Here is a 17,623-nt window from a genome sequence, read left to right on the forward strand (position 1 = left end):
CGGAGTCTTAAGGCGAGCACAGAAAGACTCAGAAGAAGCTTCTATCCCCAGGCCATCAGGCTGCTCAACGAACAATAAACACTATGCAACAACCATCAAATGCACACAGCACACACACCCACACACTCACTTAAACAAACAACACACTGCAGCACCCACTCTCCACACTTTAGATCACCTAAACACACTTTACACTTTATATTTATTGGTAAAGGATTTGCACAACTCGTACACCTTACTGTAAATTGTACCTAAATTGTACCTCATCCCATTTCTGCACTATATAGTATTGTATATTAATACATTGCATAGAATATTGTATATTGTATGGTAACTCAGTTACTTCTATTCTGCATCGAACATTGTACATATGTCTATACTGAACACTGACCTTTTTTTTTACTTCTATTTTACATGCTATACTATATATATAGCAGTCTCTGGAGCGTAACAGTAAGAAGCATTTTGTATAAAAGTATTCTGTACTTCTGTATGACAACTATTAAAGAAACTTGAAACTTGAACTTGAGAGGATAATTCAAGAAATGTCTGTGACTGTGGTTACATGGAGATGATGAGATGGTGGGTTTTCCATTCAAAGTGGATCACAGTTATCTAAGAGTGAGATAACGGTTTACAAAGTAGTTCATGTAGGTAGCCATCTATAGCATGTAATCAGCTAAGATTTTAGTAATTTATGTTGCTAATGCTAATTAGTAGCCTAAAAGTAGTATACATGAATGTGCAAACACAACACTGACACCTGTGTATCGGAGGGCGAATAGTCTTCACACAGCGTGCACTTCACTTTAAAGGTAGAATCTGTAATGCTGTCAAACAGCTCTGCTTGGTATTGCACTTTGTTTAAAAAAAATGTTTGGTCCGAGCCTCAGGCCCCAGTAAACTCCAACCCACATATCAGACCATAACAGAAAATGTAAACAAAGTGCAGTACCAAGTCGGGCTCTTTTACTTAGAGATCACGGTGTGCTCTTTTAAGGAGGGGTAGGCAAAACTAAATTTAACCATCTTGTTAATATTTGATGAAATTCTCACAGCCACCAATAAATGAAAATACCGGTAATGGGGAAAGAAATCTGGTCTCTGTGTCCCAAGCCCTATAATCAATACTTATGGTCTCCGACTCTCCCAGGCCCTATAATAAATACATAAATGATGGTCTCTGACTCTCCCAGGCCCTATAATCAACTAATCAGACCTGTGTCCCTGCCTTATAATCAATAAATCTGGTCTGTGTCCCAGGCCTTATAATCAATAAATCTGGTCTCAGTGTCCCAGGCCTTATAATCAATAAATCTGGTCTGTGTCCCAGGCCTTATAATCAATAAATCTGGTCTCAGTGTCCCAAGCCTTATAATCAATAAATCTGGTCTGTGTCCCAGGCCTTATAATCAATAAATCTGGTCTCAGTGTCCCAGGCCTTATAATCAATAAATCTGGTCTCAGTGTCCCAGGCTGTAATCAGACATTCCAAAACATCAGGGTGGCCTGAATCTTGTGAACCAATCAGATTTGTTTGGCCTGCCGAGTGGTGTTCTAGGTTTGCGTGGGAAAACGAATACTGCCATGGTGTTCCTTGTGGGAAAGCACCCACACAACCTGCTGATCTGAGGAAATAAATTATGTTTTATAATTTCTTTTTTTATCCAGCTTGAAGCTTATTCTATTTCTGCTGGACAGATACACTCATAGTCACTCACTTCTCTGAACTTGCCTAATCCACCTTAAAATCTTGTTTGGATGAAATACATCAGACTTGTACATAGAGCAAAAAAAACATCCTGCCGTTGAATGGATTTCTAAAAGGCTGTCTTTCAACTGGATAGAAATTTCAACCCAGTTGAGGCCAGTCGAGTTCCTCCAGCCAGGTGCTCGGTCAGTTAGCTGAACCTGCCAGTTCCTCCAGCCAGGTGCTCGGTCAGTTAGCTGAACCTGCCAGTTCCTCCAGCCAGGTGCTCGGTCAGTTAGCTAAACCTGCCAGTTCCTCCAGCCAGGTGCTCGGTCAGTTAGCTAAACCTGCCAGTTCCTCCAGCCAGGTGCTCGGTCAGTTAGCTAAACCTGCCAGTTCCTCCAGCCAGGTGCTCGGTCAGTTAGCTAAACCTGCCAGTTCCTCCAGCCAGGTGCTCGGTCAGTTAGCTGAACCTGCCAGTTCCTCGTTTTCAAAAGACAAGAGCCAAGGCAGACACACTGCTGAAGAAAAGACTAGATGGACATTGACAATGCAAGTGATTTTGGTGAATGAGATTCCTCCTGGTTAACTCTCTGAACATTTGGACAATAAAAAGGAATGGAAGTGTTTATCTATTCCCAGTACTTATTTAAAGGGGAACTATCTTATAAATGGCATTTTTGAGTGTTTAGCATCGTTTCCTAGCTATGTAAACTTATATTACCGGTAATATGATCTATGTCTCTAATTCTCATATTGGCGCATTCTTCCAATTCTCCTCTCACAATATTCACCCTCACTGAACTGAGTCATCTGAAAATGTGCTGATTTGTGAGGTCAGAGAGACACTGCTGCATGATGATGTGGCTGTGTGGCATCAGGTACATGATGAGCTGCACACAGTGGTTGGAGCCCAGGCTCAAAACGGCTTAAGATCTTGAGGTAGAAAAATGCTGTTTTTGAGGACTTTATTAGAAATACAAAACAATGAAAAAAATAAAAATAAAAATACAGAGGTGCTCCATAGACTCAAAAAAGTGCCAAAATAGTGAAAGAAATAGTAAAATAGTTCCCCTTTAAGTAAGCATAGAATCAGTTTAACCAAATTACTAACAACCATTAGACCTCCACACTCTGTCCATCGTGCTTAAGCATATGTACCAATATTTATGAGAGGGAGGGAGAGAAAAGTGTATTCACCACATTATTATGCCCGCTCTTAGGCACCATGCTAGCTGTCTGTTTAGAGCATTCCAATAGCATAGGCCCTCCTGTCCATTCCAATAGCATAGGCCCTCCTGTCCATTCCAATAGCATAGGCCCTCCTGTTAATTCCAATAGCATAGGCCCTCCTGTTAATTCCAAGGCCCTCCTGTCCATTCCAATAGCATAGGCCCTCCTGTCCATTCCAATAGCATAGGCCCTCCTGTCCATTCAAATAGCATAGGCCCTCATGTTAATTCCAAGGCCCTCCTGTCCATTCCAATAGCATAGGCCCTCCTGTCCATTCAAATAGCATAGGCCCTCCTGTTAATTCCAATAGCATAGGCCCTCCTGTCCATTCCAATAGCATAGGCCCTCCTGTCCATTCAAATAGCATAGGCCCTCCTGTTAATTCCAATAGCATAGGCCCTCCTGTTAATTCCAATAGCATAGGCCCTCCTGTTAATTCCAATAGCATAGGCCCTCCTGTTTAAAGACTGAAACTGAACTCAAGTTTATTTCTGTGACATCACATGCCTACATGTAGCTTTTGCTCAAACAGACTGCTGCCGAGGCAGTAGGTGTTTTTGACATTTTGTATTTGTATTTCTTCTGTGCATTAGGCAGTCAAACAAACAAGTTTAGTAATCAGTCACTGCAACTGTGCGCCCTCTAGCTGATACAGGTATTTGGCCTGTGTGGGCAAAAGAGTCAGAGGGACTATGTGGTCTGATTGGTTGCTCTTGATTTGGCTTTTAATATGTTAGAAACTGAACACCAAAGTATAGAGGCTGTGTGGAATGTAGTGGAGCAAAATGTATTGATATTTGCTTTGAAATGTAGTAGAATAGTCTCTGAAATTGAATATACTTAAGTACAGATACTGGATACTGGAGGGGGAGGGGTTGGTTGGGTGGTTGCTTCACCAAATGTTGGTCAGCAGCCGCCACTGCTGTACCTCCCCTCACCTATGATGCCCGAATTTCCCCAAGGGGATCAATAAAGGAATATCTTATCTTATCTTATTCCTGCCGGGGATTGGAAAAAAGCGTTTGTATTGGAGTGAGCAACAACAGTTTACAGTTTAAACTTTACATGGACCCTAATATTACAATAATAAATCAGAATAAAAATGCCTCGTGTAACCACCTCAGTCAGAAGAGACTGGCCTAATTGGGAGGAATTTTCAACCAGGTTGGGGGGAGGTTGAGGGGGTGGGTGCAAACCATAGATAATCTGTTCAATAGAGGGCGGCTGGGTGGCGCAGCGGTCTAAGCGCTCGTCACCAACGCAAGAGACACCGGTATCGAATCCGGCTGTCAGCGTTGCCTCCGGCTTGGCCGGCCGTCATACTGGCTCAATTGGCAGAGTCAGCGGGAGGGAAGCTGGTGGGGTGGTATTCTGGTCGTTGTAAACGGCGACTCCTACAGGTCGGTCAGGGTGCCTGCACAGCAAAGAAGGGATATGTTGAAGGTAGTGTGACCTCCCACGCGTTACACTTCACCAATGAGAGTCCGCGCTGGCAGGTGAAAAGAGGTTGCTGGCTGTCTCCTATGTGACGGAGGAAGCATCTGATAGACTTCAGGACTCCCTAGACCGACCAGTGGGGGGCACATGCAAGCAACGACCAGGAAGGGGAGGGGGAAATTGGCATAACGACGAAATTGGGATGGGAGAAAATCAGAGAAAAAGTTTAAAAAAAAAAAAAAAAAAAAAGGAAAATATTGGTGGCCAATATTGGAATAATATTTGGAATGGAAATTCCAAAACAAAACGTTTCCGTGGCTGTCTTTATTGGAAGCTTTAGATAAAAGAAACGCTGAATGTCTCGATGGTCTGTGTAGTGAATGTCCAACTTATATTTCGATCACATTATCCAAATGAAGACATGCAACAACATTTTACTGAAATTGTATTTCAAGTCGAACATTTCTCACCCTTCATTTAGCCTCTGGTACGGAGTTCAGAAACAACTCGATGTATCTCGATCCTAAAAAATAAAAGACAAAAAGTGTTAACATGTAAAAAGAAAACTACAAATAAATCCATTCATACAGTAAATAACATGTGGCCAAGGCAGACTTGGAACATTCTGCCATATGGAGTTAAAGTTGTTAATTTCATTCTCTATGTCTACTATTATTAACCTGTAAATAAAATGATCTACTACCATGCAATTTTCCACTAAATAACTTCCTATTCTCTACTACTATGCACTCAACACTGATGCGCCCAAGTTTCAACACTGTTTGATGAACAGTGGAGTCGACCTTATGCAATGTTCTCGGGACGATTTTGGCATTCACAAACGGTTCCTTCTTGGGGATTCCTCGTAGCTAAGAGCAGGATTTACGAGCACGGAAGAGCAGTCGTCGACAGATATATATATTTGCATGTTCTCAGTTGTTATTATTTATTGTTGGTTTTATTTGTATTTCTTGACATTGCTTATTGTATACATTGTAAGAGCCCGTGAAGAAACATTCCACTGCTCATCTTGCCAGGACAACAGACTTGCTGTCCAAGTCTGACCGTGATTAATTGTGGATGTAGGATGAATAAACATGAATTTTACTTACTTAATTTTGTCACTATTAACTCAATCAGCGCCAAACACGTAATAATATGTTTTTAGATCCTTTGATATTTTTCCTCCGATCCCTGTTCTAAATCATCATCCGGATCATTCTAGCCGGCCATGGCCCATTTGCCCACGTTGGAATTGCAATGCCGATCGAATATCACCAGGTGGCAGTATCGTCTGTGTCTGAACTGGAATGGCTTGGTGTTGATACACGTTTTACTTTTCTTTTCTTTTTTGGTAAGGGCTCCTCCTCCTGTGCTTGAACAGATATTCACAATGATCGCCTCGAAATTCCGTTGCCGACTCGTATTTTCCATCAAAACTTGTATAGACAAAAACACGGGCGATGCGATCACTTGGAATTATTCTTTTTGGAATACCTTCTGGCTAAGATAAGGTATATTCTATGTCTATTTTACCGAATCTGAAACATGTTTTTCTAACGATCACAGTTTTGTGTTTTACCGGACGTAAAACATGCTTGACGAACACGATTACAGTTTTGAGTTAAAACGACTTGATGATTTTGTGAAGGTACATGTGTACATGGTATACCTTTGATTTGGGGTTTCAGGGGATCAACCAGAACGGTTTGGGCTTATTGCATATAACGCGTTTTATCTCACGTTCTATGGGAAAAGACTGGATTATTTTGGAAATGCGCAATGTTTAGCGTGTACTAAACTACAAACTACAGTGTGTAGAAATTAACTGATTAGTCAGTAATGGACTATGAACAATGTCTGTCAAATGAGACATACTATTGTCTCCATAGCTATAATACAGAACACACGATGGGTCTGCAAACATCGCTAAAATGGTCAATAATACTGGCACCATTGAGTACAGATGGGGAAATGGCGTGGCCACCAAAGAGTTAATAGATACAGTTTACAATTTCTCTCAAGAACTAAACACATCACTTCAGTAATACTCAAACAAAGGTGTCAGAGAATACGCATGGCACCGCTGGTGGACGGGGGGGGGGGGCTGAGAGGCACCGCTGGTGTACGGTCGGTAGGGATGGGTACCTTTCACATTTTAACCGATACCGGTACCTGTGAATCGATACCGGTACCCAACTGTACCTTTTTTCAGTACTTTAGGCTCAAGAAATTTTATTTACCTACCTGAGTCGTGAAAAAAAATAATCCAAACTTCAAATAACTACAATTTCGACAGTTTTCGGCTTGCCATTGCTCCGACTGCTTTGTTGTTGAATCAAGTCAAATCCTAGGTAAGCATATATTGTGCGTGTGAACGTTGACATGAAAAGAAAAAAGTAAAAAAAACACTCGGTAGTACCGACGTGTTTCGGTTCGGTACCTCAAAAGTACCGAATTCGGTACCCATCCCTAACGGTCGGGCTGCCCCCCATCCACCATCGGTACCCCTCACCCCCCCGTCCACCAGCGGTGCCCCTCAGCCCGGCCCTCAAACCTTTACACTATTCATATTCACAATTGACTTCACAACCTGTAAATTATTGCACACAGTTTAATTTGGTTTCTGTGATTAATGATTAAATAATAAATTCATTATTTTTAAATGTTTTATGTTACTATAACTGCTTACCGTACTTTTCGCACTATAAGCCGCACCTGACTATAAGCCGCAGCAGCTAAATTGAATGATGTGTACATATATAAGCCGCACTGGACTATAAGCCGCAGGTGTTTTAATGTTTAATTACCATATGTAATTAGCATTGGGACACAATACTGTCGGACAAATAACAAGCATTAACTCATTTACAAGTTGTATTAAGTTTAGCAAATAAGGGAACAGATAAATAACATTTCAATGCAGTCAAAAAAGCAATATTTAGATGTTTACATTTTCGAGTTTGGTCACGTCGAGTCACATATAAGCCGCACCGTTATATAAGCCGCAGGGTCGAAAAATGGGGGAAAAAGCCGCGGCTTATAGTCCGAAAAGTACGGTAGTTTAATTAGGAACCAATAATCAGAATCAAGATTTTTATTTCTTAACGATTCCTTTGGAATTGAAATTTTGGAAACTGTTCCAATTTGGACATACTGGTATCCTGACCACTCAGACAGACAGGTATCCTGACCACTCAGACAGACAGGTATCCTGACCACTCAGACAGACAGGTATCCTGACCACTCAGACAGACTTACAGACAGGTATCCTGACCACTCAGACAGACAGGTATCCTGACCACTCAGACAGACAGGTATCCTGACCACTCAGACAGACAGGTATCCTGACCACTCAGACAGACGGGTATCCTGACCACTCAGACAGACTTACAGACGGGTATCCTGACCACTCAGACAGACAGGTATCCTGACCACTCAGACAGACAGGTATCCTGACCACTCAGACAGACGGGTATCCTGACCACTCAGACAGACAGGTATCCTGAACACTCAGACAGACTTACAGACAGGTATCCTGACCACTCAGACAGACAGGTATCCTGACCACTCAGACAGACTTACAGACAGGTATCCTGACCACTCAGACAGACGGGTATCCTGACCACTCAGACAGACGGGTATCCTGACCACTCAGACAGACTTACAGACAGGTATCCTGACCACTCAGACAGACTTACTCATATTGCTCTTGTCTTTGGACATGGCTGAAACGGCATCCTCGTGGCATGTGAAGTAAACATCGGCCTCCCCGCTGACCCTCCCGTCTGGGCCGTATTCAATCAGGATCTTGGACAGACCTAAAGGGGCGAAGAACTGAAAAGAAAACGCAGTTCAGGTTTGGACTGTCAACCAATATTATAATAATAATAATAATAAATAATAATAATAATAATAATAATAAATTAATAATAATAATAATAATAATAATAATAATAATAATAATAATAATAATCCACTTTACATAATAATAATAATAATAATAATAATCCACTTTACATTCATACTTCTCGCATGGGAATGCACTGCATGACACACAACGTTACTTCAGCAGAGTGAAAATGAAATGTAGGTCTATTCCTTGAGATGAAGAACATGCCAATAATTCTGTATGACATGATGGCAGGGAATTCAGAACCCAACTCGGCCGTGAAGAGAGTGATTTTCACACTGAGCTCAATCTAAAAAGCCCAGTTTTGGAAAAAACTTCAGATTTTGGTGGAACCTTGAAACAAAGTTGTATGTACTGTAAGCAACATGTAAAATACAGCTGGCCTTTCTTTATTTTCTATGCTAACGCTAGTGTTTATTACTGTATATATCGTAAACTTTTGATCTTGCTCTGAGAGACAGCCCATTCTCAATCTAGCACCAATTTCTCCTATATACCTATAGGTATGTCTCCCATTGTATTAGTTTGCCCTCTTGTGGGCATAATGCGCAATAATAGATATTCATATTCATTCAGGACTGAATGCTCAGCTCTACCGTCTCAAAACAACAGAATCAGACTGAATGCTCAGCTCTTCCATCTCAAAACAACAGAATCAGGCTGAATGCTCAGCTCTACCGTCTCAAAACAACAGAATCAGGACTGAATGCTCAGCTCTACCGTCTCAAAACGACAGAATCAGACTGAATGCTCAGCTCTTCCATCTCAAAACAACAGAATCAGGCTGAATGCTCAGCTCTACCGTCTCAAAACAACAGAATCAGACTGAATGCTCAGCTCTACCATCTCAAAACAGAATCAGGACTGAATGCTCAGCTCTACCGTCTCAAAACAACAGAATCAGGACTGAATGCTCAGCTCTACCATCTCAAAACAACAGAATCAGACTGAATGCTCAGCTCTACCGCCTCAAAACAACAGAATCAGACTGAATGCTCAGCTCTACCGTCTCAAAACAACAGAATCAGACTGAATGCTCAGCTCTACCGTCTCAAAACAACAGAATCAGACTGAATGCTCAGCTCTACCGTCTCAAAACAACAGAATCAGGACTGAATGCTCAGCTCTACCGTCTCAAAACAACAGAATCAGGACTGAATGCTCAGCTCTACCGTCTCAAAACAGAATCAGGACTGAATGCTCAGCTCTACCGTCTCAAAACAACAGAATCAGACTGAATGCTCAGCTCTACCGTCTCAAAACAACAGAATCAGACTGAATGCTCAGCTCTACCGTCTCAAAACAACAGAATCAGGACTGAATGCTCAGCTCTACCGTCTCAAAACAACAGAATCAGACTGAATGCTCAGCTCTTCCATCTCAAAACAACAGAATCAGGACTGGATGCTCAGCTCTACCGTACATTTTTATTTACTTTATTGATATTCATTTGACCACTTTACCTGAACAATAAAACAAGGCAAACCGGACATGACAGATGAGACAGTTTTAGAGACAGTAGAGCAGAGCTGAGATTTAGAATCTTGACTGACCTGCACAACGTCGTGTCCAGTAGCGTGGAATGACAGGCCCCTCATGTGAACCTGATGCTCAGAGGAATGTGCTGTTGGAAAACATTTTGTAATTTTACATCTAAATGGTAAATGGCTGCATTTATATATCACTTTTATCCAAAGCACTTTACAATTTGTTCCTGACATTTTACCCATTCACTCACACACCGACGGCGGAGGCAACCATGCAAGGTGCCAAACTGCTCATCGGGAGCAATTAGGGGTTAAGTGTCTTGCTCAAGGACACATCGACACGCCAGGGCTGTACAGTGCAACGAGGTTATCGCAAATTGCCCCTATATATATATCTTGCGGGGCAAGACCCCCCGCATTTCACTGTATGCTTGTATGCCGTGACAAATAAAACTCTTGACTTGACTATATGGCCCGTGCGAGTGGAAAATAATATTTGGGGGCAACCTTGCGAGTAGTGATTTCAACCCTTCATTCGCATTTCACTCCTAAATTAATCCATACAAATTGGATACAAAAATAGTCAAACATTAGCCTACAACCAGGGCTGTACAGTGCGACATAATGTCGCGGTGCTATCAAACAATCTGTCGGCGATGAATGAATTTACTGCATAGCCCCCGTGCAATAGCCTGTGTGTGAAAAAAATATTTGCGTGTGAAGTGAATCTGGGCCACACTATTCTACTTGGTAGTTGTAGTCTATCGTGCGATACCATGTCCCCGTCTGTGTAGATTCCATACATCCAACACCAAATCCCATAATTCCTAGCGAACAATCGAAACGAAACTCGATGAAAATGAATGTGGCCTATTGCATCGCCAAAGAAGAACTTCCTTTCAATAAGTTTAAGCCGCTAATTTTGCTCTGCAAGAAGAACGGAGCGGATATCAGTCCATCTTATGACAACCACGTCCGATGTGGAGAGACGATAAGAGATCATAGCCGATTAAATTAAGTCGGATCTGGCAGTGATGATTGACGGGGACACGGACACTTCTAACAAATGTCAGCCATGCATTAGGTGAGTAGCCCACTATTAGGAAGTTTTTCAATACTTAAATACCGTCTACTTAAAGTATCAACCTATCTATCTATCTAATAATGAGACAATATGCAAATAAGATAATACTAATAATTGTCACGGTTCCCCGTATGAAAGTGGCTTGCAACTTACTGCTGGTAAAATCACTGTTTATTTCTTGTTTTGCATAGTATTCCTCTTCTATAAACAATCAAAGTCCTACCGTAAGAGCCTCATACGGGTCAATTAAACCTTTTTGATTAGAGTCTTTCCTTCGAGCTAAGTTGAACTGAACATTTCACTGTCAAAAGCGCAAACTTAAACAAGGTTGCGTCGCAACACGGTTTTCAAAATAAAGGTCACATATACAAATACCGTAGTAGGCCTCTCAATTCTTATAAAAAAAAGTCCTGGATATACATAAACATTAATTGGCATAGATCTCTATATAAACGGCCCAACACATTGATCACTTTAGGCACACCCTGAAACCAGTAACATCACAAATAAGAAGCGGGTAATTACCCATAAAAATAATAAACCTTTCATGGGGTTATTTACAATCATAATAATTCATTTTATTTATAAAGCACTTTTCATTGTGAAACAAAGGTATGCAGAGTTTCTTGTCCTCCTGATTAATGCAATGGTGTGTGTGTGTTGTGAATGATGATCTCATTCAAGGAGCACTACAAGCGCACACACACACAGTTTGTTGTTTTTGTTCCATTAGTGATTTACACACGCTCAGTTGGTTCATTATAAAAGATACAAACCTGAAAACAAAAGCACTTAAATGTTAAATAAAAAGGACCACAGTAATGAGGCAGGAGGAACATATTTGTTTGCACTATAATGGTAAAATTGTTATTTAAAAAACTGCCCATAAAAAATATTCTCCCGAGCCACTATCGCCCACATCTAGCTGTGCTACATTGATGATTATATGTATAATTTAGATGAAAAAAATAAGTCATAATATAATAGCCAGAAGGGGCAATGAATGGGGTCAAACACAATAAGCAAATTTGACCCTTAACCACACATGAATTATTTTTTTATAATAAAAGAGAGCAGATGAGTCAAACAATTAACCTGTATGTTACCCTCGTCTCAGCAGCACTAAGATCTAAAGGTTTGCCTTCTAAAATGGTAAAATAATAGCTAATAATATATTAAGATCAGCACTGTAGAAAGACAACCATATGACTTTTAGGGGAGTCGTCAGCAGGTGTGGCTAGAATGAGTTGATCCTCAGGTCAAAGGACACTTTGGCCAGTGGAGACCACCTTATATGGTGTTGACTTAAATAGAGGAAAAACAGGATACTTTTAGAGAACTCATTCGGTATAAAAGGAGGACAAACTAGAGTGTTACATTTTTCAGTGGAGATTTTTGACCAAGAGATTTTGGTTAGGATTAAGCTATTTGATATTTTTTGTTACAATTACTCAATGAATTGATCGTTAACGTTATCAATGATCGAGTAAGGAACGTGCTTACAATTTGCAACCCTAGTAGGTCTATTCTACCACGAAAAGCCACAATGGTAGGTCTATTTTACCTTGAAGAGCCACAATGGTAGGTCTATTTTACCATGAAGAGCCACAATGGTAGGTCTATTTTACGATGAAGAGCCACAATGGTAGGTCTATTCTACCATGAAAAGCCACAATGGTAGGTCTATTTTACCTTGAAGAGCCACAATGGTAGGTCTATTTTACCACAAAGAGCCACAATGGTAGCTCTATTTTACCTTGAAGAGCCACAATGGTAGGTCTATTTTACCACAAAGAGCCACAATGGTAGCTCTATTTTACCTTGAAGAGCCACAATGGTAGCTCTATTTTAGCTTGCAATCTAACACACGGTCATTGTAGCTCTATGCCTAATACAGTAGGTAGCTTTGTTACATAGCTAACAAGTTAGTGACTCAAGACAAAGACCTCTGCTCAGCTGACAGGGGAGGAGGGGAGAGACTGACTGGTTAGTGGTTACTAAAACCTTCAACCAATTCTGTTCACTTATTGCTATAGAGACTAATGTAATAAATAAATCCTAAACTTTTGGTCAATATCTCATCAAGCTGAATCCATTCAGGGCATATTTTTTTCACTTTCATAAATGGCTCTTGAGCTAAAGCTCCTTGCTAGGTTTCTCCTTGCTGGTCCCTCAGAGTATGCTCTGACCACTCACCAGTTTTGCGGGTTGGCGTTTGGACAGCGTCCCTCATCCTGGGGGCGGAGAGGGGTCTGGCTTGGGGACTGGCTGAAGGGATCGCGTTACTTCCACTGGGAAACACCTCAATGTATCTGAAGAAATTCAAACATGCTATTTTTTCTTTTTTTGACCAGAAACAATCCAACAATACAGTTGTTCATAAAGAAAACATGCACTGGGTTACTTCCTGAATCGCAACTCCTATATAGTTTAAGTTCAAGTTTCTTTAATAGTTGTCATACAGAAGTACAGAATACTTTCATACAAAATGCTTCTTACTGTTACGCTCCAGAGACTGTGCTAGACAAGATAGTATCAAATAACATAGTATAGCATGTACTTTAGAAGAAGAAAATGAGGTCACAGTGTTCGGTATAGACATATGTACAATGTTCTGAGTTACCATATAATATACAATACTATGCAGTGTACTAATGTACAGTACTATATAGTGCAAAGCAGAAATGGGATGAGGTACAATTTAGGTACAATTTACAGTAAGGTGTACGAGTTGTAGTGCAATCCTTCATCAATAAATATAAAGTGTGGGGAGTGGGTGCTACAGTGTGTTTGTTTAAAGTGGGTGTGTGCTATAAAGTGTGTGGGGTGGGTGCTACAGTGTGTTTGTTTAAAGTGAGTGTGTGCGTGTGGATGTGTGTGCTATGTGCGTTTGGTGGTTGTTGTTGTGTAGTGTTCATTGTTCGTTTAGCAGCCTGATGGCCTGGGGATATATTTACCATTAAAGGGGACATATTTTAGTCCTTTTCAACTAATTAATAAAAGTCTTTGAGGTCCCCTAAAAATGCGTTTGAAGTTTTCTTCTTCTGAAAGAAAAAAAAACTCGGATTATGCATTTGTGGTGGAACCCGAAATCATCAATTATGCTCGTGGACAGATCTTAATGATAACTATAGATTTAATAGTGAAACACATGGATCAAAGTAGGGCTGGGCGATATGGCCAAAAACATTATCGCGATAAAATTATACAATTATTTTCATATAACTCGATATCGATAATTATCGTCGATATAATGTCTGTCAAGTTTAATTAACTTCTTATGCCCGGCGCCGATGGACGGGCTATTGATAGACTTGTTTTGCTGCTGCGAATGTCTCGAGTTGATGTCGTCATCAGTCCGCGCACGTTAGCAGTTAGCCAGAGCAAGCAGTGTATCCCATGACAATGTACTAAATATCCCTAAAATACTCCGTTCCGCCCCAATACATTGCAACGACGTCCACCGTATACCCCACACTACTATAACCGTGGCGTCAGAATTCACGCCACACACACACTCGGCACGTAAACTATAAAATAGCGCCGTGCAAGCTAATTATCCTAGCCAGCCAAACTATAAAATTGCACCGTGCAAGCTAATTATCCTAGCCAGCCATGTTTCCAATGTACTAAATATCCCTAAAATACTCTGTTCCACACACTCGGCACGTAAACTATAAAATAGCGCCGTGCAAGCTAATGATCCTAGCCAGCCTCGTTTACTACCCAGAGGTGCAGCGCGGGTCTCCTTCGCTCTCGGCCATCTCCTTCACTGATTGGTTGTTAGTGCGTGTGCTCATATCCAAGCTTGGAAAATCGATATATCGAAACTTTGCGACCACGTTTCATGTTTATTTCGAGGAAATAATTTATCGCGATAGTTATCGTTATCGTTTTATCGCCCAGCCCTAGATCAAAGTACATGTAAGTCAAATGAGCTCGGCTGAGAGGAGTGGTCTCATAGTGACCAGAATCACACTGAGAGGTCAAGAGACTCAGCCCTCTTGTGTATAAAGAAGGGTGGGGGCTAGGGGGGGCCTCCTAGGTGAGAGTTTTAAGATACGGTCTTACTGACAATATTCTTCCACACAGCGTCATTAGGGAGGTGTAGTGGTTACGTCATTGGTGTTTCCCGCGCGGTCCACCCTCCTTGAAATCTCAATGTATTTCCAATGGACCCATTTCTAAATAGTCTCATTTAAAACAAATAAAGCATGAATATTGGCATGGTGTACCTTTCTGTGTGTATTCATCCACAATCTATAGCTAAACATGAAAAAATTCGCAATTGATCGTAAAGGTAGCAAAATAACAAGGTTTATGTTTTCGTTCACCGAGGATTGAGGAACTACCGGACCAGTACACTTCTCTCTGACGCTGGTGACAGCGACAGCACTGAATTCTACTGGTAAGTGTAGTTCTTTAACGACAAATTAAAAACCTATAACTACCTTTATTTCAACCAAAAATGCTTAAACAATAATATTAGTGATAGAAGGGAACTCATTTTGTGCAAAAATAGAAAGCTTGCCAATGTTCATGAGGCACCCACATTAGCAATAAACTCAAATGGGACATTAACACCACAGGTCCAATTTTACACCGCCATAATCCAAAGCATCCTCACCTTATCCATCACAGTCTGGTACGGTTCCACTGACAAACACAAACTCCAACGCATCACCAAACAGCTTCCAAAATAATTGGCTGCCCCCTCCCCTCTCTGGACTCCATCTACACCTCACGCACAGTCACCCGCTCTGGTAAAATAGTCAACGATCCCTCGGAGCTCCCACCCAGCACACCACTTATTCCAGCGCATGCCCTCAGGTCGCTACAGGTCAATTTCAACCAGACACACGCTTCACAAACAGCTTTTTCCCCACAGCAGTCCGAACACTAAACACCCTGGCCCGCCCCCCTTGCACAGACGGACAAGCATCCGAACTGAAATGAACATGAACTGAACTGAACTGACACTCGTTATATGCGACTGTCCTGTATGCATTTATGTATTTATTGTGGGGATTGGGAAGTGGGCGTTTGATGTTCCATGTTGATGTCCCAGTGCTTAAATAACATGCTGTACCGCAAACGATTACCACCAACCATAGTTGTAAAGTATCTTGTATCTTGTAGAATTGTTACAATAGCCGATAATACATTTTCCTACCGATAAATCCCTATACGGGTGGACGGTCGTGCGGGAAACTAAAGTGACGTCAGATTACACCTCCCTATAGCTCTCCATTTCAGTCCTGTTCTCAATGAGCTGTTTCTGTGCCTGGAACGAGCGAGCTGCTTTTATCCTACAAATACAATAATTATCATACATCTAGCAGTGGTGCACGAGCCTGTACCGTCAAACAAAATTCAGATCAAACTGTCAGACTAGACTAGCCAAGGAAGATAAAGTGCAGTAATGAATCTTGCAGACTGTGTTCATGATGTGCTAATGTTTTGCAAAGGTCATAGGTTGCACAGCTTATTTTCATGCAATAAATGCAGCTTATTAACACATTCCCTGCCACGCACTTTCAGCATCTTATACCATTCTCTGCCAGTACTGTAAGTCTATGGAGATGTTCACCTTCTTTGCAGGGCTATAACTTTTTTAATTGTATTGCTAAATTGACATTACTATGGCCCATTCAACATCGATTATCTATCGTTCAGGATGTAGGAATGTTTTACTTTTTCATTCACACATTCATACGAAAATACCGTCTAGAATATAAATATGTTTTTATCGTTTTCTGCAGTAATTCCTAGAACGTGAGATATAGGCATAAATGCATATAGATTATCAAATGCTGTTTGTTGCCGATCCACGCTATATTAAAAATTTCAACTGTACATGGTCCTAAAAGTTATGACTGATCATGCGCGGCTGAACGGAGGGGGGGGGGGTCGTTTGTAATTCCGTGATCGTCGTTAAATGCTTTATGTAGTATGGGTGAGATATAGATCAGAGCAGTTTGTATGGATAATAACAAACAAACAGGCTGAAAGTAACGTCAGCCTCCTCTTACCATTGGGCGATGATACGGGATCGAGTCAATCCATTTCCGGTTTGTATAATAATAGTACACGCCCAAATCATGTCAATTATTGAGTTATGTATATCAAAGCAGGGTAGCCGGATTATTGAGTTATGGCAGCGATCCATATCCACGGTGTGTGGCTAGAGTCCTGCAACGATATGCGACTGGCCGGATGCACAAGGGTTTCCCATCCCGATAAGATAAACCCAATGGAAAAACGTGCACAACAGATCGCTAATGCTGTCGCGTCCCTGACGAAGACGGACAGGAGCACTTGGATTGGTCCCCGGGCGAGGCACTCGCCGCAGCCCTTGTCTGCTCCCGGCTGCCCTTGGGGGGGAAGGACGATGGGATGGGAGGTGCAGAGAACATTTCGTCAGCGACTCAGTGCATGTGTGTGTGTGTGTTTCTGTGGGTTGCCCATCGCATGTGTGTGTGTGTGTTAATCTGATGACAAATAAAGACTTATACTTAATTATATAATTCAGAAAACTGTTGGAAATCCCTAAAGCCTGTACTGACCTGGGAAAATGTACTTTTATGTATGCTGCTGCCTCTACTGCACTGTTCTGTTATCTGCAACCCTGTTAACCCTCTAAAGCAGAGTGTCTCAATAAACATTAAATATCTTTGGAACCCTTTGTGATAAATATTATCTCCGCCTTGAAAGTATCTTTCTATGTCACCCACAGCCTGTTTTGCGGAGCACAGAAGTTCGGCTTAGAATTGACTAAA

The 17,623-nt window shown here is 41.3% G+C and overlaps 1 protein-coding gene across 2 annotated transcripts in view; it reads right to left on the reverse strand.

The window, feature by feature from the left end:
• grsf1 (G-rich RNA sequence binding factor 1) overlaps positions 1–17,623 on the reverse strand; it is a 35,794-nt gene that overhangs the window by 871 nt on the left and 17,300 nt on the right. For both annotated transcript variants that reach the window (XM_084309138.1, XM_084309137.1), the window contains 4 exons: positions 13,041–13,156; positions 9,827–9,897; positions 8,062–8,197; positions 4,831–4,883 (listed from right to left, as the gene is read on the reverse strand). In XM_084309138.1, the coding sequence (XP_084165264.1) occupies positions 4,834–4,883; positions 8,062–8,197; positions 9,827–9,897; positions 13,041–13,156 (373 nt within the window). In that variant the 3' untranslated portion in view covers positions 4,831–4,833. The remainder of the gene's footprint in view (positions 1–4,830; positions 4,884–8,061; positions 8,198–9,826; positions 9,898–13,040; positions 13,157–17,623) is intronic.

This window comes from Notolepis coatsorum (assembly GCF_963971535.1).
Source record: "Notolepis coatsorum genome assembly, chromosome: 2".
Classification (NCBI taxonomy): Eukaryota; Metazoa; Chordata; class Actinopteri; order Aulopiformes; family Paralepididae; genus Notolepis; species Notolepis coatsorum.